This window comes from Manacus vitellinus, unplaced genomic scaffold, assembly GCF_001715985.3.
Source record: "Manacus vitellinus isolate BGI_N305 unplaced genomic scaffold, ASM171598v3 scaffold_15_pilon, whole genome shotgun sequence".
In the NCBI taxonomy this organism is placed as follows: domain Eukaryota; kingdom Metazoa; phylum Chordata; class Aves; order Passeriformes; family Pipridae; genus Manacus; species Manacus vitellinus.
Genome location: NW_021939122.1, coordinates 6321479 through 6342767, shown reverse-complemented (window position 1 = coordinate 6342767; position 21289 = coordinate 6321479). Strand labels below are relative to the sequence as shown.

Below are 21289 nucleotides of genomic sequence, written 5' to 3'. Positions count from 1 at the left end.
CTGTGAGTTTTAATGTAGCATACCAGGTACCTGCTGCCCCACTCCATTTTAATATGACTAATCAAATTAGACTACAGTTAGAAAGATTTACATGTGTCTTGCCATTGCACTAGCATGCATGTCAACATCAAAATCAATTTTGAACATCAGTCCTCAAGATCTGCGGAAATGTATTATTTGCAAAGGCCCACAGAAAGGAAGAATATTTCTATGAACACTGTTTCACCAGATATGGTAATTGCAATCCCAGAGGCAGTAGGATTGCAGTATCTATACAATCAGAGAGTGGAAGCACTTCCAGGAAGTCAGAAATACATTCAGCTTTGTGGACAATTTATTTTTCTTCTCTCTGACAAATGAGTCTCTCTGGCAAGACAGTAAGATACAACACTCAGGTACCTAAAAGTCTTAAATACCACTCAGATTACATCAGTGCATACTTCCCTCAGGCAGAACAAAGTATTTTCAGGTTCCCACATAACTGATCATTTAGAGACCAGGCAAAAACATGATGCTGTGGAATAGGCAGCCCTTAGTCCAGTAATTCTTTTCCTGGATGTGAGTACTAGTCAGTCCCACAGGTAGGGGAGATCTTTAATTGGCAGTGGGAGAACTTCAAAATTAAGAAAGGAGTTCAAATTTCTTTCCCTACTTAAGACATAACTGAGTAGAGAGCAACCTGCCTCAGTCCCTCAGGCTGGACATTACTAGCTGCATGCTACAAGATCAGCTATTGTACTTTCAGATAAGTTTAGTCTAGTTTAAAAAAAAAATTATCTGTTTGACTTGTACCATTTTGTGACCAAAGCCACAAAAAGATGGTATCTCTCATATGAGGCTTTTCCGTACTTAATAATGACTTCACACAGGGTTTTCTTTCCTGTTTTGACAGATGTTGGTGTATTCTTTAGGAATGACCCTCTACTGGTCAGCAGATTACCAGGTTCCTCCAAACCAGGCCAGTAACACAAACTGTTGTTTTCTTTTATTCTGGTAGGTTCAAAGATTGAGAGGCATAATCTGAGGTCTTGGTAAGAGGGGCTTTATGTTTGGGATCACTAGAAAGAATTGGAAAGCTTGTGTCAAGATTCATTCTGCACCAAAAATACCAATTCACCCAAATCAGGAAATTTAGTTGGACCTCATCTTTACTTTCCTTTTTTTTTCCCTTTTTCTTCAAAAACCAGAATTGTTCTCATTAAGATGAATTATACCTCAGTTTCAAGAGTGAAGATTATTTATTCCAAGACAATAAGGAACAAGCTACCCAGGGAAGTTGCTGAGTCACCATCCCTGGATGTATCTAAAAGATGTGTAGATGTGGCACTTGGGGACATGATTTAGTGGTCGATTTTCCAGTGCTGGGTTTATGATTGATTCAATATTAAAGGTATTTTCCAACCTAAGTTATTCTATGATTCTATTATTCTAAGATTGGAAGGGCTAAAAGAAAAATATCACATTGGCATGATTGAAGTGCTGTGCACATTTATGTGCTTTTTCAAAAATAGGATGCAAGATTAAAACTAAGTAACTGTCTTTATTTCTGAGCAAATTCTACTAGTATCTCTACTAGCTGAAATTATGAATTTCTTGCTTACTGGGAATCCTTTCTAAGACTTGTAGCACACATTTTGCTTCATTTCTATATTGATGCTTTTGGGTGCTTGTTCTTGATTTGAAAAGCACAAGCTTTTAGTAGATTTAACCTCCTTTTCACGTGTATACATGTTCTAAGAGAAAAGGCTTTATAAGCTAAATGGCCCTAAAATTTAAGTATCTGGTCTCTATGGCAACCGTTTTGGTGGGTATAAGTCCTCACCTTTTTGAAGCTAACGCTACCACATATCTTACTTGCAAGGATCTTTGATTCATAGTCTAATTAGCAGAGCTCTGGAGCAAACTGAACTGTTGTCTGTCACCAAGAAGTGCCTAATTGGGCTGATGACTTCTTAGAGATGCCAATTCCCTCCAAGGCTATCCTGGATCCCATTAGAGGCTTCATTTAGTGCTGTTTGGCTGCTTGTCTGGAATGTTCCCAAAGTCTAAAGGAATTCAGTGCCCATTTCTCACTCAGGGTGAAAGGCTTACAGAAATTCCTGGTCCCAGTTTACACAGGATTTCAATCCCCTGGGAGATGTTATTTAACACTACTTCTATTTTGGCTCAGTCCCTCCAGCTGAGTGACCAACTACACACACTCCTTCTAACACTTTGTGAAGATCTGCCACATAAAAGATTTTCTCCTGAATCAATCCTGGAAGCATGTGAGGCACATCAGAAGGAATCTGCTTCCTTACCAGCAAATGTCTATGTAAAGAAAATGGTCCAGTTTGCACTGGGAAGTGTCAGTGAGGTAGGTACTACTCTCATACTCTAATCATTTCCATTTCTCTGGTGAGAGAGGTGACAGCAACATGGGATATAGGTAAACAATTGGCTGAAATTAATGTTTGTATGGATTAAGGAAGTGAGATTTGTTTCAAAACTTCTAAACAGGAAATTGAGTCGACATGTGTACAAGCAAATGAAGCAATGAAGCTGTCTCAGACATCACTTGTACACTCCAGGGAAGTGATACAAATCCAGCTTTTGCACTTACAGTATCTTAATTTCTTTGGTTAATACTGAAGCAACCATAACCTTTACAGGGACTTCATATTGGCCAAAGGAATGGACTATAGACAAAAGATTTCTCCATTGCCACTCTGGTTTCAGACTTTGTGAAATTCAAAGAAATCACATTTACATCATATTGAGAAATTAATTCATTGTCCTTGAGTGGAACTGAACATTTGCCGTGCAATCAAGCCTGACCACATGAGGTCTTTAGTATGTGAACACCTGAGTCTTTTTCAAAATTTGAAATATCAAAAAACATTTTTATTGACAAACTTCAAGACAATGGAAGAAAACACACCACAATTTTTTTTCTGTTTTCAACCAGTAGTCATTAACATTCTGAGATGACTTTTCCACTTGCACTCTTTACTACTCTATTTACTACTGTTACAGAGGGTGTCCCCTCTTAAACTCAGCTGGCATGAGAGCATGGAGCCAACAATACTCAGTCCAGCTTTGTGTTAATCTGAGATGAAGTTGTTTATACAAAGCAAATCAGCAGCCTCTGACAGCCAGAGGGCAAGGATCGCTTCAGTATGAGAGTCTAAAGTCCACATATCAAATGGCATTGACTTGCAAGATTACTGTCTTCTAGATAGAGCAGGTGGTCACCGAAGACAGCACAGCCTCCCAGCTGAACAGGAGTCATGTGATAAGGAAAAGGCTGCACGAGAAAATACCGGACACCTCACCACTGTCCTCCCAGATGAATTTTCACCAAGGTAAAGAAAGATTTATAAGCTGAACTTTCTAATAAGGATACAGCCAGCCCTTTCTGAGTCTTTCCCAAGCTAGATGAATTGTTTAATTTCATGCTGTAGTGATTACATGTAGTGTTGGATAGGATAGTTATTGCTTTACATATAAATTACTTCATGATGGAAAGACTCTGAGGCAAGTCAGCGAGGTTTCTTTTCCTTGTTCCACAAAGGACAGTACTCTCAGGGCTGCAAAGCAATGATAACGAATCAGCTTGCACAGATTCGACTCTCAAAGCTCTTTGCATAAAACCTGTGCATATAAAACACCTCTACTTTGAAAACAGTTTTTGTGTTTTGTACACTCCAATGGATTCTGTGAGGTTATCCTGTTGCCATTAAGGAATATATAGTCATCCTTCCTACTTGATTATTCATGCAAAGATTTGTGGTTTCTTTTTGATTTAATTTTTCTATTCAAAAGATGTTTTATAAATTCACACATGAATTGCTGGATTGATTTCAAGATGCAAGGCCAAATCCTGGTCACTATACAAATAAAGCAGTATATACCAACTTTGCATTTCATTTGACTAAGATCAAGATTTTATTATCTCTCAGAGTAATTATCTAACTCTATCGTTTTTCTCGTCTCTATATTGTACTGTTCACTTCAGCAGAGATCTGTGACCCTGGAGCAAGGGAAATGTTGGCCCAAGCTATGCAGGCTTGTTTTGGATATGCTCAACATTAGGTATATGAGCAGTCCAATTCCTATTCAGCAAATCACATATATGTTCCATTAAATCAGTTAGAAATCAAACACATGCTTAAATACATGTGGAACATTTCTATGAGGTATTATGGGTTATAAGAAAAGGAGATTCTTTTCAAAACATACAGACAAACCATCCCTCAAAACATATTGACTCACTTACTCAGAAACTGAGCTTACAGTTTCACAGTTGCATAAGCTGGTGGAAATTCTGCTGCTCCCTCTATTAGCCCCAAATTCCTGCCATTTTCCTTACACTCATTCTAGTGATTATGTAACTGGTGTGATCTCTGTGTTTTCCAGGAATTTGGGTCACTTGGCTTACACTTGCTGAAGGACTTCAATGAATTAGGATGTTGATTACATTGAAAATGTGTGAGCCATACTTTACAAGGCAGCCTTCCATTTCTTTCCTTTTTTTTTTTTAATTAAAAATTATCACACTCAGAGATTCTGTAAAAGGATAAGAGACAATGCAACCAAAGAAAAGTCAGTATGCAAGAGAAATATGTACATCCTTATGACTTAGGATGACTCCTTAATGGAATTTCTGCATCTTACTCTGGTAGGGGATTGTGTCTAGGCATTGTCCACCCTGCACACAGAAAGAATACTTTATAGCAGAAGGTTTTGGGCCTCATAGTATAAGGAATGAGAACTTTGCAGGTTATCTGCACTTTGTAACCTTTCAGTTAAACACGTAGCCTAGAATTAATGTATTAGATTTGTTTTATTTGGAATGGTTGAGGAGAACTATGAAAACTAGTTTTGGTCAGAATATGATTATGAAAATAATAGAAGTCATCAAGCTTTCCCCAGTTCTTAAGGAACTGGAGTCAGTGTTAGAAGACAGACAGATGTGGACTATATAAAAATTAGTTAAGCCAAACATTATTTACATTACCATGCAAATAGAATGATTTATAACTGAGTATGTGAATTACCGTATTCCTTTTCTGTTTCCAGATAAAGGGTCCAGATTAATGAATTATAGTCAGTCAACAGAAGATTACAGACAACTCTCTGCAGACTATAGTGACTCAAATAGTATTTCTGAAAGTGCATCTTTGATACTGTCTAACCGAGGACACAGGAGAGGTAAGATTTTTATGAAAGATTATGTTTATGAATTATGTATTGATCTTTTTTGTCCTTTGCTTGTATATGTGGCACTACCCACGTGTAGGTGTACCAGGTGATAGGTATTCCCGTGCAACTTGTGGTTATGTAACTTGGGAAGTATATTTGTGCTAAGTCGCAGAGAAGAAAGATACTTAGATTAGTTTCTTTTTCACTTGTGTCCTAATGTGAAGCTATATATTCCCTGGTTACCATGCAGCACCATCACCTCTTTCTTGCTTTATGCCCCCTTTTTGAGGTGAAGCTGTTCAGCAGATCACAAAGCCTGAGAGTATGTTTATAGCACATGGGGTCTTGCTACAGATGAGAAATGGTGGAGCTACCCCACAAACGCATATGATGGGCAGTGTCAAGATGGCAGCACTGAAATCAGTTGAATATATAAGTAATACCTAAGTCTTGAAGGGTGGAGATTAATGTTTCTTCAAACCCTTTAAAAAATAAAGGGACTGATTCTGAAATCTGAGGGAAAAAACAAAAAACCCTTTGTTTTCTTTTCATTTTTGTCCTAGGACCATTTTATATTTCCTGCTAAGCGTGTTGGTTTTGTTGTACTAAATGCCAGGTCATTCTTCTGATTTACTTTGTCTGGAGATATCAGAGTTGGAGTTTTATCTTCACTTTCAATCCTTTTGTGGCAGGAACAGCATGAAAGAAACTGTTTAGGAGAGAATTCATTCAGTGAAGACACTGTGTTAGACATCATTCAAGTTCCTTCCCAAGGCACGTAAATCACAGTGTAGGGGGATGCTATGAAGCAAAGAAGGGAATTTAGCAGGAAGAGGAGCACTGCTGTGCATGTTTATCTTTATGTATAAATTAGAATCTGAGCTAGGATCACCTAGACAAGGTGTTCATACTTCCCAAGAGCAAAGAGTTGCTGTTGCTCCAAGAATGAGGAAAGTGAGGTTAGTTGTGCAACTGCTGTTAATGCTCTTCTCCTGAAAGACACTTTTCGGAAGCTCCAGAATTGCAGTCAATATCAGCAGCAATAAAAACCTGAGACTGCAGCTTCTCACTGTGTGACTCATATGTGTCAGTCACATACTTAACTGCACACAGTGAAGGTAAACTTACTGTTTTGTAAGCCCTTTCAAAAAAAAAGATTTGGTCATAAACTGGACAAAGGCTCATCCCAGTGACTTTGCGTATGTCTCAGTCTCCACTGAAACACTGGTAGCTGTTCATACTCAAGATTTTGTAATGCAGGACTCTAAAAATACATGAGTCAACACGGAATGTGAGAACTTGTTTGCCACAGACATTCTTTCATGAGATAATATATTAAGAAAATGCATTTTTCTCTGAAAAGAACTGCTACCATTTAGTAGAGCACCATTATCAAGGGAGATCAGTACCTTTATCAAGACTGTACTTTTAAAGATATAATCAAATAATAATCTACAGGATTGACTACTTTGAGGACCACATGTTAATTTAACATCAGAAATGTGTTAAATCTGTGATCAAAGCATGGCAATCTGGCCACTGAAATTAGCCAAGTTGTCCCACTGTCATAACAGCCAATACAGAAAAACTAAGGGGAATTTTATGTCCTTGTCAAAGTATTTTTGTACAATTATGTGAAAAGCACAGTGTAAGCAGAGAATTTTGCAAGGTTTTCTCATTAAAAAGCATGTCGTTTTAGAACATGGGAATGAATCTTAACTTTGGTAACTAGTTTATCTCAAATCTCACATTTTGTCACTACCATCTGCAGCTTGGAAAAAACCAACACATGTTTGTGCTTATTTTAGGAACATGACTGTAGATTTTCTAGTTTGTAAAACTGTACTTGGTTGGTTGGTATACCAGAATTCAATGTCACGTTTTCATTTGGAATTCGAAGTGAGGTCTCAGGGTGTAGTGCATGAATATTTCATCTGGAGAAAAAGCTGACCTAAATGATTGCTTCCACATAGTTCATCTTATCACACTATCTTTCTGCCCATGTAATAGTTTGATATGTAATTCTTCAAATAAGACCAATTAAATTATCTAAATGAAGTAAAATTTAACCTCTCCCTCCTTCCCTAAATCATAGTATCACAGAATATGCTGAGTTGGAAGTGCCCCATAAGGATCATTGAGCTCAACCCTTAGCCCTGCACAGGACCATCCCCAATAGCCACACTGTGTGCATGAAAGCATGATTTAAAACATCTTTGCTGCTACAAAAATCATTAATAGAGCTACCACTTGCATACCCTTTCTGGTTCTGCCTCTAAATTTCAGCTTTCATGTATTTGAACAATGCAACACCTATCCTTTCTATAGCAGCAGAGATTACTGAAGGTGAAAAACAGTACAAATCTCATTTGCTAAGAACTCACAAACCATCCTATACTCCCATCATATTTTTATGATGTGAAAACATTCACAATATATTTAATGTACCAAATAACCGGTGGAATATTTACAAATATTTTCATTTCAGTGATTTTATATCCTACTTTGATTAATCCAGAGAAATGTCATGGCTTTTCCCACTCAATTTTATGCAAAAATTTGGCATGGTTTCTGAGAAGAAGCTGTTTCACAAATTACCCCCATACAGATGGAAATGACAGCCAGTGTACCTATGCAGCTATTTTCTAAATTACATTCACACAAAGGATTATGAAGAGGAGGTAACAATAACTAGGGAACTGGGAATACTGCTGGTAGTATTCACTTAACCTTATTAAATAGCCATTTATGTCCAAGTGAGGACAGTAACCAGTCTAAAAGAGAGGAAGTAAGCAGTATAAATTTCTTGCCTGTTTTTATTGTCCAAACATTGGATGCTAAGTGCTGCTACAACTGCTTCAATTGTGAAATTTCCTTTATTTATTTTAGGGAAAGTTCCAGAGATGCACAGGTCATGTGACCCCACACTTAGTGGGTCAAGGACACAAAGTAGCTACAAGCTCTTCATAAACAGGTAATCTCAAATCATATTTCTACAAGATGAAAACTGTTTTATAACCAAGCGAAACAGACAACTAGTGTGGCAGTGCCACTAGCAGAAAATGCCTGGATGGCCATCTGGGCTGTTTTGAGAATAGATACTATTTATGTAGAATAAATACCTTAATAATACATCACATTCTACTATGTAGAATAAATAAATAATGTGCACCTAGACTTAATTTGGTTCCAAGTGGAACAATCCAAATGCTCTAGTGAAATGAAACTTGGGCCCTGAACAATCCACACAAAAAAAGCGTGTTCAAGATCTCCACCTTTACCACTGTGTCCTGCCAGATGCCATGGGCCTCCCAGAACAGCTGCCCCTGGCTGTGTCTCCATCAGAATCGGGCAAGCAGCAATAGCCCTATGTCACTGAAACAACTGGGAAGCAGCTCCACAAAGACCATGGAAGGTTGGACTTGATGATCTCGCAGGTCTCTTCTGACCTTAATGGTTATATGATTCTATGAAGGGAAAAACCTGTTGAAAAGGTATGAACAGTCATCACTTTTCCTGTCAAGGCATTCTGGCGGAGTCCTTATTTTTCTGTATTCAGAATTTGGATGTGGTTTTCCCTTGCTGTCACATTAGCAGAGGCCTTTTGTGTTCTGGAGTGGTTATGGTAGACCATGTGATCCATAATTTTCAGTGGCTTTTTGCATTTCCATCTAGGTACTTAGACTGATTTTTCTCACTTGTATCAGCCGTATTCAGCCCTGCACCACTACTTTACTGAAGAGTTATAGGTGACCCAGGGACACAAGCAGTAAAGACCTCTGCTCTGCCATGAGGATTAGCCTCATTTCAGCCATGGCATGTACAGCAGTCCTGTAGACACTGACAAAGAAAACTGAGAATTGTACAGCTGATACTAACTCCTTTTCAAAAGCCAGGGACACATCACTGCTGCTACACAAGAGTTTTCTAGACTGGGTGTTAGCACAGTGCAGCTATAATCATGGCTGTTTCCAAATGAAGAAGAGATGTCAGCACTGTTAGCCTCTAGGCACCACAAAGACCAGAATCCCATAGTTAAGCACCATGTAATCCCTACAGACATCCCATTTAATAGAGTTCTTGACCCAGTTAAGCAGGAGTTTCTTCTTTTAACCATGACATGAGAAATTCAGGCCCACAGGAAATGCTCCATTTAGATCAATTCCCAGCTAAATGTATCCCAAGTAGACAGTTTGAAATTCCTGATAAATCAGCCAGGATAATCTGGGCGATATGAAACACCCCAGTACACCTCTAAAACTGCAACAAGAACGAATAACAATCAGGTTGCAGGATAGTGTCTGCTTTAGTGAAAAAAAGAAGTCTCTGTGTACCTGTCTAACTACACACACACATATATATATGTGTATATAGACATCTATATATGCATCTTATACCTGGCAATTATATCAGTAACAGAGGATTTATTTTCCGAGTATTTTGGAGCAACAGCCATGCCTCTGATTAACAACTTGGGTATGATCTTGATATCCTTGATCTAAAATCATGATGCCAAGGATAAGTTCCCCTCCTCTGCTGAAAGATGAACTCTCTTCTCCAAATCTCCAGCAAGCTATTTCCCATAGAACTTCAAGGACTGTAAACCCCACTTTTGGTTGTAAGCATCTGCAACTGAATTTCTACCAAGGTCACCATCCTATTGCAAGTACCTGAACAGCAATGGAGATGAAATAACCACTTTGGAAAACACCAGTTTGCCATGCAGAAGGACAACCAATACAAAACATAGTGATGGATTTACTAGCTATAAAGCTTTTCATCATGCTCAGTTCTGTAGGCAGTCCAACTGACATTTACATGTTAAGCTTGTAAGTATATGCAGGGCTCTGGGCTAGATATAAAGAAGACACAGCTGTCAAATCTGGCATCTCTCACCTCACAGGACTAATAACTGGAAGTGTTTTCCTCAGGAAAAGAAAGCCTTCTTAATAAAGAATCTTGGGTTTTGAGCTAAAAGTATTTTTATGCTCACAAAAGTCACTTCAGGTAATTTTTAGGTATATTTCTTAGGTAAATGTTGATTTTTATGAAGTTGTATTGATAGAAACAAAAATACCTAGATATGTTTATAGACAGAAGAATGTAAACTAGGATATGACAGAACAGAACAGAATAGTTCAGTTGGAAGAGACCTGCAATAATCACATAGTCCAACTGCCTGACCACGTCAGGGCTGACCAAAAGTTAAAGTGAGTTATTAAGCGTATGTCCAAATACCTTTAAAATGGGCCAGTGACCACCTCTCTAGAAACCCTGTGCCAACATTTGGCCACCCTCTAAGTAAAGAAATGCTTCTTAATATGATGTCTGAACCCCACAGAATGTAGCTTTGAACCATTCCCATGTTCCCTGACACTGGATACTAGGCACAAGAGATGAGCAACTACTCAAGTACATTTGTTAAAATTTTTTTGAAACTCCCTGAATAGTCTCCTGAAGCAAGTTTGCAACATGCAAAAGAAAAGGATGAAACTTTGGAATAATGAAAAAGCTTCCATGTGACTTTGGCATTTGTTAAAAAATGTAATTAACAAAAATCCACCTCAATATAACCTCTCCTGAGCCACATATTCATTCTTTCCTCATTGGCAAGAGTACATAGTATATTTTAAGTTTATTCTAAGGGTACATGTGTCTGCTAAGGTGGAAAACACCATTACTTCAGGCGTTAAAACTGTAGTACAAAGACAGCTTTCTGATCTGAGATTTCATACATCTTTCTAGTAATTAAATTGAAAATTCCCTCAGTTCCCTAAGACATTAATTTATTCTGATGGATTAGTATTCAAATAATTTAATTACCATTCCTGGAAAATTCTGAATAATGTAACAATGAATTATAAGGCTTTCTGCAGATTTTTCCTTGAGAATATAAGAAATGAGAAATTTACTTAGTCCTGTAGAATTCCAAGAAGGGTATGGGGCTAAACTCTTTGCTTGTTGGCTTCACAAAACTTAAACCAGCTAGATCTGGTTCACCAAATGAAAAAAAAAGAAAAAAAAAGACTTACCTAATTAAAGCAGAGTTTAGATTTATTTACAAAGGGCATCAGTAATATTATTCCCGCTAAATTATTTTTCTTTTTCTGTAAAGAAACATTTAAGAACTTATAACCGACATTTCCCTGGACTTCATAATACCCCACAATATTCCTAGTTAATGTACCTTAAGCTCTTTGTCCTCAAGTCAGTGCTGTTTTGATTGCATGCTATATATATATTGCTCACTGTGACATTTCCATTGAAGGTCGGTCAGTGCTGTAGAAGAAATCCCTGGTGGAACTCAGAAGAACAACCGACAGAACCTGTTAAGCTTAGGTTCCACCTTCTCTGTGTCTACAAAAGACTACACAGCAGCTGCTTCATCACAGAAGTGTTTATTCCACAGGAAGGAAAAGGTGAATGATGAAAAACATATAGGCTTATTTCAAAATGTAAATATCACTAAAGAGAAACCTCTCATTTAATTGTTGTTCAGCAGCAACCTGCATATTAGCTGCTGAACCATCTCATTCTATGAGTATTCTAAACTGACAGACTCCAAATCAGGCATGATCCAGTTGTGATATCTCAGAACTGACAACAGTGAACAGCTCATGTTCGTAAAGACTATGCAAAAGCTGATAATTGAACCCTCTCTAACTACGTGTGATTTCTGCAAGCATCAAACACCATATGGACTGTTTTCACCAACCACTTTAACAGGAGCTTCAGAACACCAACAAAATTTGCAAAGATACTGAACCCAAACGTTTGCTGGTCAATGGTGCTCCAAGGACTTAAAAGTTTTGTTACAGAAATCATAGGCTAGCACCGAGTGTGCCAAACCAATAGTTGTCCTAACTGTCTACTTGTAGTTGCTAATTTGTTGTAAGACTATGTTAAAAGTGAAGGGTAATGTTTCTTTGGCAACTGAATCACAAAAATCCAGAAATAATTGAATCACAGAAAACTCCACAATGATTTTTCCTATGGAGCTTTCTCTTGTGGAAGTAGAGACAGATTTTAGGCTGATGAGCCCTTTCACCTTGTCTCAGTTCAGAAGCTCAGGACTGACCAGTAGCAGACATTTGGTCAAGAGCTTCAGTTAGATAGTTTGGAAAATTATCCTTTTACATATAAATTTGGTTTTAAATTTTATTAATATGATTTTTGTTGAGATAATAATTGAGTTTCTCAGAAGGAGTTCAGCAACCGTTATAACAAAGTGCTAGTCCCTCTTTAATGTAATATAAAAGTGCACTCTCTGTTGGCAGGACAATAGTATTATTATGAAATAAACCCTAATTTTTTTTTTAAAGGATCTAAATGAGTCAAGTTACTAAGTCATGGACAATGGCTGGAAGGATTCACATCTTATCACTTGCAGACATTTAGTTATTTCTCTCTGCATAAGGTATCTAAAAGCATAGATAAATCTGGTGAAAACCCAATGTGCAAAATTACTTGAGGTGGATACTCAGCAAGAAAAAAACCATCTTGCCCTGTTAAAGTTTGTTGAAGTAAAAAAAAATAATTAAATGTCTACTAATAAGAACTATCAGTCAGCCTTTATTATAGGGAAGAAAGCAGCTCTGTTTTTCAGTCTGGTTCCTATGTAAACCAGGCTTATGAAATCACAGTGGTGTGTATGTATGTGTTTACATGTCTGTGACTGTCCTCAGAATAACTTGAGAATCAAATGGGAAAAGGTCTCAGAATAAATTAAGTATCCGTAAGTGACATGAAAATAGGTGCCTTGTAAAGGAAATTAATCTTGGTTAAGTTCCTTTATAGAAGAAAAGGCTTCAGCATGAGCTTACCCCCACTTAGACCACAGAGTCTCCACACAGGAGAGACCTCACACAGAGAGAAGTCTTCAGTCAGCATTTGCACATTATTAGACACTGAAGTCAATTAGCTCCAGCACATAGATCAACAGAAATGGATTTCATTGATACTTGTGTTTGGGATTTTCATTACATTATGGAGACAATTTACTAAATTTCTAAATTTCCTCCTTGCAGTTTTCAGGTCCAGAATTTATTATTTTGTCTGGTGAACCACCAGTGACCTTGCAGCTGCCTGGATCAATTGTGGTAAGTACATAAAGAATTTAGGACTAATCTAGCTACCTTTTAGTTGGGGCTCTTTGTAAGTTGCATCTGAGTCCCAACTCAGTTTTCTCATCATGTCTTCCTCTCAAAACATATTACCTTCAGAGGTATTGAGAATTGGAAGGAAGTGATTTAATTCTCACTGCTATTTAGTTATTTCTGTTAGTTTAAAATTAGCTTAATTTATCCTTCTGAGCTAAGAATGCTCACTTTAGCCCAAGACTTTTGAGACAAAGATTATACAACAAATATGCAATGTGACATCTAATGCCAATGTATGGGACTTCTCCAGCTTGCAGCCACATTCTTTAACTTTCATTGAGATAAGGTAAAAAGGTGACAGCATACAGCAATAAAAATGAGGGCAAAGAGAATTTGGAATTACCTCCAAATCTAGAATAACCCTGGTGACTATAGAGTCTGGGTACGGTCAGCTGTTTTGTTGGGATTCTCTGGGTTTTTTAAAAATTATAAATGTTTGTGATATTAATTTATGAGAAGACAGGGAATAGCATAATGTTGTGACCATTTTAGTGAGGTTATGTAGAGATAGGAGACTAAGGGACCTCAGTAATAAAATGCTGTGGAACCTGAATTGCTTGTATTTGGCACTCATTCTTCATTCTTTGTTGTACATTCTTAGACTAAAAAAGGGAAATCCTATTTGTCCCAAAGGGATCTCAATGTGATTCTACTCAATGGGCAGTGCCTCGAGGTGCAATGTGACATCAAGACCAAGGCAAGAGATGTTTTCAACACCGTGGTGGCATATGCAAACTTGGTGGAACATTTCTACTTTGGCTTGGCTTACCTGAAAGGTAATGAGACAGCTAAATACAGCAACAGCTTTCTCCCTCTGTGCCTCTGTAGTCACTTCATTAATGAATTCCAGTAAGATCTTTTAAGATACTCAGATGAAAGCAGACAAAAAGCTTAAGCAAAAGTAAGGTACATTGGTTTAAACTCTACTGCACTGAGTTAAAGCATGTCTATCCTAGAACTGTGCATATTACTAGATGATATTCCCACTTAGAAAAGGCTGTGTCTCAGCCTTGACCTGGAATAATACTGAGCCATGTAGCTCCAGCAGAAATTCCAGGAAGCACTGTACTGAGGAAGGCTGACTATCTTTGTCCCTGGATAGGACTACAGCTTCAGCTATGTCATCTACAAGATCCACCTCTCCCTAGTCCATTTCTGGTGGCAAGCATGGCTGAGAAGCATACCTTGTGCCTAGGAATGCAAGCTCCATCAATTCTATGTGATTCCACAGATACCACACTAATCCAGCATCTAACAGTTGTAATCCTAAATTACATACTGTTATCCTAATTCTCCATCAAAGAGCAGAAAGTTAAGCCATGACACAGAGAAGTGAATCTCACTGACATCCACAATCCATTTTATATTTTATTGCTGGTGATGCACTATATGAAGATAGCAGAACTTTGAGCTGCTGAAGTATATCCAGATTTATTACAGAACCCAACATTCTCATTTCAGGTAAAGAATTCTTCTTTTTGGATGAGGAGACCAAACTCTACAAAGTGGCCCCAGATGGCTGGAATGACCAACCCAAGAAGAAAACCTCCATCATTAATTTCACACTCTTTCTAAGGATAAAATTCTTTGTCAACCACTTTAATGTTATCCAGTAAGTGCACAGTTCTGCTGGCTGCAGGAAAAACAGTAACTTTTAGGGATACCCTTTAAAGCTCCTCCTGTGTTCCTAAACCCTTCTGTATTCCAGGCACGGCTTGACAAGGCATCAGTTTTACCTGCAGCTTCGTAAAGACATTTTGGAAGAACGATTATATTGCAATGACGAGACTGCCCTGAAACTCGGCGCTTTGGCTTTACAGGCAGAGCTTGGCAATTATGCTTCTGAGGTGTGGATAAATAATACAATATTTCTCTGAGGTCTCTCTCAACAACTTTTGCAGCTTTTGTTTGTCACATAGCATTTAAAGAAGAAATGTGAATAGTGCAGAATTTCATTTAAGTCCTCCAGTTAAATCCTTCAGATTTAATTAAAAGAATTACAAAATTTTCCCAATTAAGGAGCAGTAATGAGCCAGGTGAATTTGGCAGGAAATATAGCAGAGTGATGAGAGATTCTTTATCCTTCATAACTGATAACATATTCTAGAAACCCCAGAAAATCTGTAGAAAATTTCCAACATAGGCACAGCATGGATGTGCAGAGGGGCTTAGAGAGTAGTAAACATGGAAGAGAAAAACAAATGAACACTGCAGAATTCACAGCTATTTTATGTGTAGGCTCAGATCCACAAGCCACAAAGACAGGAAGGTCACAGACGGTATATCTGAACTAGTTGTCCTAGTTTTGAAGTGTATAGAAAATGCCCATTTATGTTCTCTTCCATATCCTAAGTTGTATAAATTAGTTATATAAATTAGTGTAGCTCTACTAATTGAACTCTGAGTGGTCTGATCCATCTGATCGGATCCATCACGGCCATGGTCCCCCAGTGTAGGTTGCACTGTAGCTGTCAGCTCGAAGTGTGGAACATACTGTAGGACACACCTTTGTCCTCTCTGCACAAAGAAGTGGTATGTGCTTTGAGCACCTGGCTGAGCACAGATACAAAAGATACAGGCTGTCAGGACTCTACCTGTTGTTCTCCACCTTCCTCTAGGAAACATGGTGGCTTCTGCATATGGGCCACCCCGAAAATGAAATGCAAAGAATAAGAAAAGTCAAGTAAGAACAAAAGGCTCTTGTTTCTCTGGGGTTTTTGTTTGGTTTTTTTTCCCCACAGATGCATGGAAAGAACTATTTTCGTGTCGAAGACTATGTTCCAGCAAGTCGAATAGAGAAAATGACCCTGGCGTATGTACAGCGAGAGCTTGCTAAATTACATCGTATGAATCGTTCCCTATTTGAGGATGAAGCTGAACTAGAATTTTTAAAGGTAACTTGCCATACCCCAAACATTATTTATTTATTTATTTTGAGGTGGAAAGCCCCTCTCTATTTAGCATTTTCTCTTATTTCCTTCTTGCCTGATACAGTGGATTTTAGATATGGTGAACAAATTTAAATAGTCAACAAAAAACTCTGAGTTTCATTCTGCTGTAGATACTTTCACTGAGAGTTTATATAAAGTGTTAAAGCACATTTTAGTGTATTTTCAGCATCCTAAGGCTTGATGCAAATTTTTGGCATGTTACTAACGTGTCTGGGTTCCAGATGATTATAAAACATGGGAATAAGCCCTTTTTTGGACTTCTGAAATTACAGCAGCTGTTCAGCCACTTTCTAAACATGTAGTGATTGTTTGTTCAAAATTATCTGTGAACCCTGGAAGTGAGGGAGGAGTTCTCTGAAGTATTTCCTCACATGACTATATCTCTAGGGCTCAAAAGTGTCATGATGATGTGGGATTTAATTTTTTCCTGCTAATTTCTACTTCTCCCTAAACTTCTCTGCTTTCCATCAAATGAATAATATCCGAGATTAAATAAGGGATAAATATTAGCACCCATTTTGCTGCAGTGCCACATGCTTTTATTTATAGCATCATTTTATTTCAGCTGCTATTTAATTATATTAGTTCCCCATCTAACACTGTCAGTGGAATTGAAGAAATAGATTGAAGCTTAGTCTTAATGACAGTCCCATCATGTGTGGCAAATCCAGTGAAGAAAAGTAGCTTTGTTAGTATCTGTTTCAATGAATAAGTCTATAGAAGGAGCCAACACATCACACAAAGTGAGAAAGATAGCCCCCATGGCAAGAACATGTAAATTCCAAATATGAAAGGGATTAAAAATTAAAATCCAGATTCAGCTAGTGATTATAGATGCCCCAGTTTTGAGGACCTGAACATTTGTACTATGGATACTTCCTGAAAAACGGATCTTCTTAAAGTGTTTTATTTTGGTCACTGAAAATTTCTATTCATGGTGTAGAAGTCATTTGGGGGTTCTACAGCAGCTTCCTAGAATGAAAAAAAAGTTTTAGCACAAACTCATGTTGATCCGCAGATCACAAAAGAGGACAGCAAACCCTCCTCATATTCTGTAGTCACATTTTAACATTTTTGAGGCCAAGTACAGGAGGTAGAAAGACAAGCATCAACACCCAGAGCCTCTGGATGAGTTCCTCAGAGTATTCTCGGCACAGCTGGAGGGCTGGAGCAGAACCCAGCTCCTCAGTCCCTTGAAGTTTAATCCTACTTAACTTTTTGCCCAGAAATGAGCACTGTGGAAGAAAGAAGTGACACTGAAGATCTGTTACTATAAAGTCTGGCACTGAAGGGATATCTAAGGCAGTGAAATTCCATCCAAAGACACCAGTATATTTAGGTGAAATACTTTGAGGTACAATTTAGCCAAACCTGTAACTTAAGATGTTGGCAATGGAAATATATAATGTCTTATTTTCAAAGATGATAGCCATGAAGGAATGGGCATACATACCTGAGTGAGTTTGTTGCAAGCTGGGAGCTGTAATGTCACTGAGGTTAAGATTTCCAGTTGACCGTCAATGTTGTAGAGAGGAAACCCCACAAGCCCATAATAATGTCAGAGTAGCCCTGGCACCAAAATATTAGTAGTTTTATTAAGATAGTGATATTTGCTGTACCTCGTGTTTTCTGGGTTTGCTCAAGGAAATAGAAAAGAAAATAGAAATAAACAAGGTTTCACAGTAGTTAGCTGCACTAATCCTGTGTGGATTTCTATTCAGAAATGCAGTGGCAAAAATGCTGAGTACCTCAGTGCCACTGTAACGTTTACATGATTGTGCAGGAAGCTACATAACACCCCTACATCTTCAAATGAAGTATGTGGGAAGTGTTATTTCAATTTTACACGTGGAAAATTAGTGTATGTAGTAACTCTATGACATCCTAAAGTAAGGTGATGACTCTGTGAGGCAGTAGGCATGAAAATTTGGTAAGAGTTTTCAAAGGATCCTTGACAGACTGAAAGAACACTCAGCAAAGAGACTCAAAAACATTTCCTCTCCCATCTACCTGCCTTTTCAGTAATGAATGTTTTTCAGTAATGCATGGTAAAAGTCCTTTTTCTCTACAAGGTGACTCAGCAACTTCCCGAATATGGAGTGCTATTCTATCGTGTGTCCCAAGAGAAGAAAGGAGCAGAAGGGGACATAATCCTGGGAATCTGTGCCAAAGGCATCATTGTCTATGAGATCAAAAATCACACAAGAATTGCCAGTTTACGATTCCAGTGGCGTGAAACAGAGAGAATTTCAGCTCATGTGAGTTGGAACTAACTGAACCTCATCTCCACTTCATGACTTTACTCCTCTTCTTCCTGACACTTTGCATTAAGAGCCAGAATTAGACTCATTCCATACAGGCAAGTCATTTTTGAAAATAGTTTCAAATCAAAGCTGGATCTGGATGTGAAGATACCCAGTTCTTCATGAGGTATAGTTCTAGAGGGTTTTTGCCAAAACTGGAGTTGAATTACTATAACACTGAATAATCTGGTGTTGACTATTACAGAGAGACTATGTCGAACCTCTCTATGGCATATTGCATATTCATTCCTCTCTTGTCTTTACTGCTCTCTCTTTTTTCTTCTGTTTTCTTACCTACACCAGGTAATAGGATCATGTCTCCTGCTTCCAGATCTCATTATTCCTACCCCTATCTCTGACTATATTAACAAACTAGTATTGGTGACAAGATTGTGATCCTTTCTAAGTGGGATTTTGACATTAGAGGTATATCCATCTACTGTCATACAGTCTAGGTGTGTCAGACTGCATCACATACTTCTCAGCTTGTTTGCTCTCCCAAAATGGTCCTGCTGCTCCTTGAAGATATGTCCATTTTCACATTAAATTTGTTTAATAATTTTAACATCTGTAGGGCCAAATTTTGCAGTTCTAGCAACCTGCTCTCAATGCATTCAATGTCCAAAGGCTCTTGACTTGTCACATAGAAGATACATAGACATTTTGCTAACAACTGTTGAATTTACAACAGGCATTTACTGCACCCAAAAAGGCTTGCAGTCAGGTATAAATACAACTGGACAAAACAAGATTATATAAATGAACTTTCAGTACCTCAGTGTAGTGACTGATATATAAAACAAACTGTGCTGGTTTTTTTCCCTTCAGAGAAAAAAATTCATGATTGAAAGCAGCTTCAGTGGCAAGAAACACACCTTCATTACTGATACAGCGAAGACATGTAAATATCTACTGGACCTCTGTTCTGCCCAGCACAAATTCAATGCACAGATGAATTCTAGGCAACTTCGGCAAACTTCATCAGGTGAGGTATAAATGCACTTTCATTACTGGGCCCATAGGACAGGGTTATGTTTTAGGAAAGGTGCATTCACCAAAGCTGAGAATTAGAACCCGCCACATTAGTTTCAATCTGCTGCAGTTAGAAAATAATGCCTCCTACTACACTGGAAGTTAGAGGAGTGTAAGTCTAACTTGGCATGTGCATGTGAATGGGCATGTGTAGCAGGTGAAGAGGGGTTCTCTGATGATAATAACAACTATGTAGCTAAACTCAGATTTAAAAAAAATAATAAGCATGATGTCACTTCCCTTCAGGAGACCTGCTTAGAATTATACCCCAAATGTAACATGAAAATATTCCACACAAATTAGAACTATAGTAGTGCCCAGATATGCTGGAGCTGAATTTAGTTATCTTTGCATAAGACAGGGATTCAACTCCACGGTTCAGTCCCAGGACAAAACCACTAAACCAAAGGCAAGTGAGTCATACCCTCTCAACTACGTAGCTGCTAGCAGCTCTTATCTTAGATTTTGCCATGTCTGTGGAAGATATTACTAATATCTCCTTAAGACTTCAGATTTTCCATAGTTTCTAAGACAAGGTTCTGCTCAACCCAGGGCAGTTACATAGCACTTCTCACCCACAATTCTCAGCATGTTCTGTAAAAATGGGTGAGGATCATTATGGGGAAACTGAGGCACATAAGAAATAACAGTCTAAGCTGACCACTGTCATCACTCTTGACTTCAGTGAAGCAAAAGGAATTTTCACTAGCTCATCATTTCACTGCCTGGAACAGAACCATAATCATTTACAACCCCTGAGTGTTTGACCCAGTAAGTCCTAAGAGGAGAGTAAAGTGTCACGCCTTATCTGTTGGCATACTCTTTTCTGCAGTAAAACTGTAAACAAATTATACCATGGGATATAACAGGACTATTGAAATATTGCCTCCTTCTCACTAAAATCATTTAATGAAAGGTGAAATTCCACCAGCACAAATTTGTTCCCATGGAAAAAAATGCTAGGATAGCATTTAGGTTCAAAGCACCTTTTGTTGATTGATGCCTGTAGCTTCAAACATAATTTAGTGGGACTGTGCTTTTTAGCATGCAAATGAGTGCTAGTAGCAAATGCTACAGTTTCCTGTGTCACATTCGTTTGTAGTAATATGTCCTAATAAAAATTATTACATTCCATATATAACAGAATAAATGATTGAGAACTAAGAAAATTATAACCCAAGACCTGATTACAAGTACACCAAACCACTGAAACAAGCCAGACTTACACAAAGCATGTGACCACAGGTTCTGAGGTTCAGTGTGTGCTTGCTGTCCCAGAAAAAAAGCTTTGTGAAGGCAATGACAGACAGTAGTACAAAATGCTGCTTTTGCCAACACAGTGAGGCTGTAAAAGATTATGAGACTCTTTCTGCACACTTCTGCTTCTGTTGCACTGTTCAGATGTATAAGTCACCATCACTTCAAAACTTGATAGCAACCCCCTGCTTCGGAATCACCATAGCAACTCCAGACTGCACTAATACTGTGGACAGTTAAGCCTTCTGATGCCTTAAGAAATGCCTTTGATCAAAGCCACCAAGGAAAGAAGAGCCTAGATTTAATGCTGCAGAGTAGTGTTCTAGAAAGTTGTATTCAGGTTAATATTTATTAGGAAAACACACGGGAGGTTAGCTGTCATTTATAAGCAGAATTAAAGCCC

The 21289-nt window shown here is 38.1% G+C and overlaps 1 protein-coding gene across 1 annotated transcript in view; it reads left to right on the top strand.

Annotated features, from left to right (window-relative positions):
- The window catches only part of FRMPD2 (FERM and PDZ domain containing 2), a 53972-nt gene that overhangs the window by 17455 nt on the left and 15228 nt on the right, over positions 1 to 21289 (top strand). Inside the window, exons 4-15 of the mRNA XM_029958551.1 lie at positions 893 to 958; positions 2171 to 2360; positions 3222 to 3344; positions 5062 to 5193; positions 6059 to 6138; positions 13212 to 13283; positions 13945 to 14119; positions 14805 to 14955; positions 15052 to 15190; positions 16085 to 16237; positions 18367 to 18552; positions 19426 to 19582. Coding sequence (XP_029814411.1) covers positions 893 to 958; positions 2171 to 2360; positions 3222 to 3344; positions 5062 to 5193; positions 6059 to 6138; positions 13212 to 13283; positions 13945 to 14119; positions 14805 to 14955; positions 15052 to 15190; positions 16085 to 16237; positions 18367 to 18552; positions 19426 to 19582 — 1624 coding nt within the window. The remainder of the gene's footprint in view (positions 1 to 892; positions 959 to 2170; positions 2361 to 3221; positions 3345 to 5061; positions 5194 to 6058; positions 6139 to 13211; positions 13284 to 13944; positions 14120 to 14804; positions 14956 to 15051; positions 15191 to 16084; positions 16238 to 18366; positions 18553 to 19425; positions 19583 to 21289) is intronic.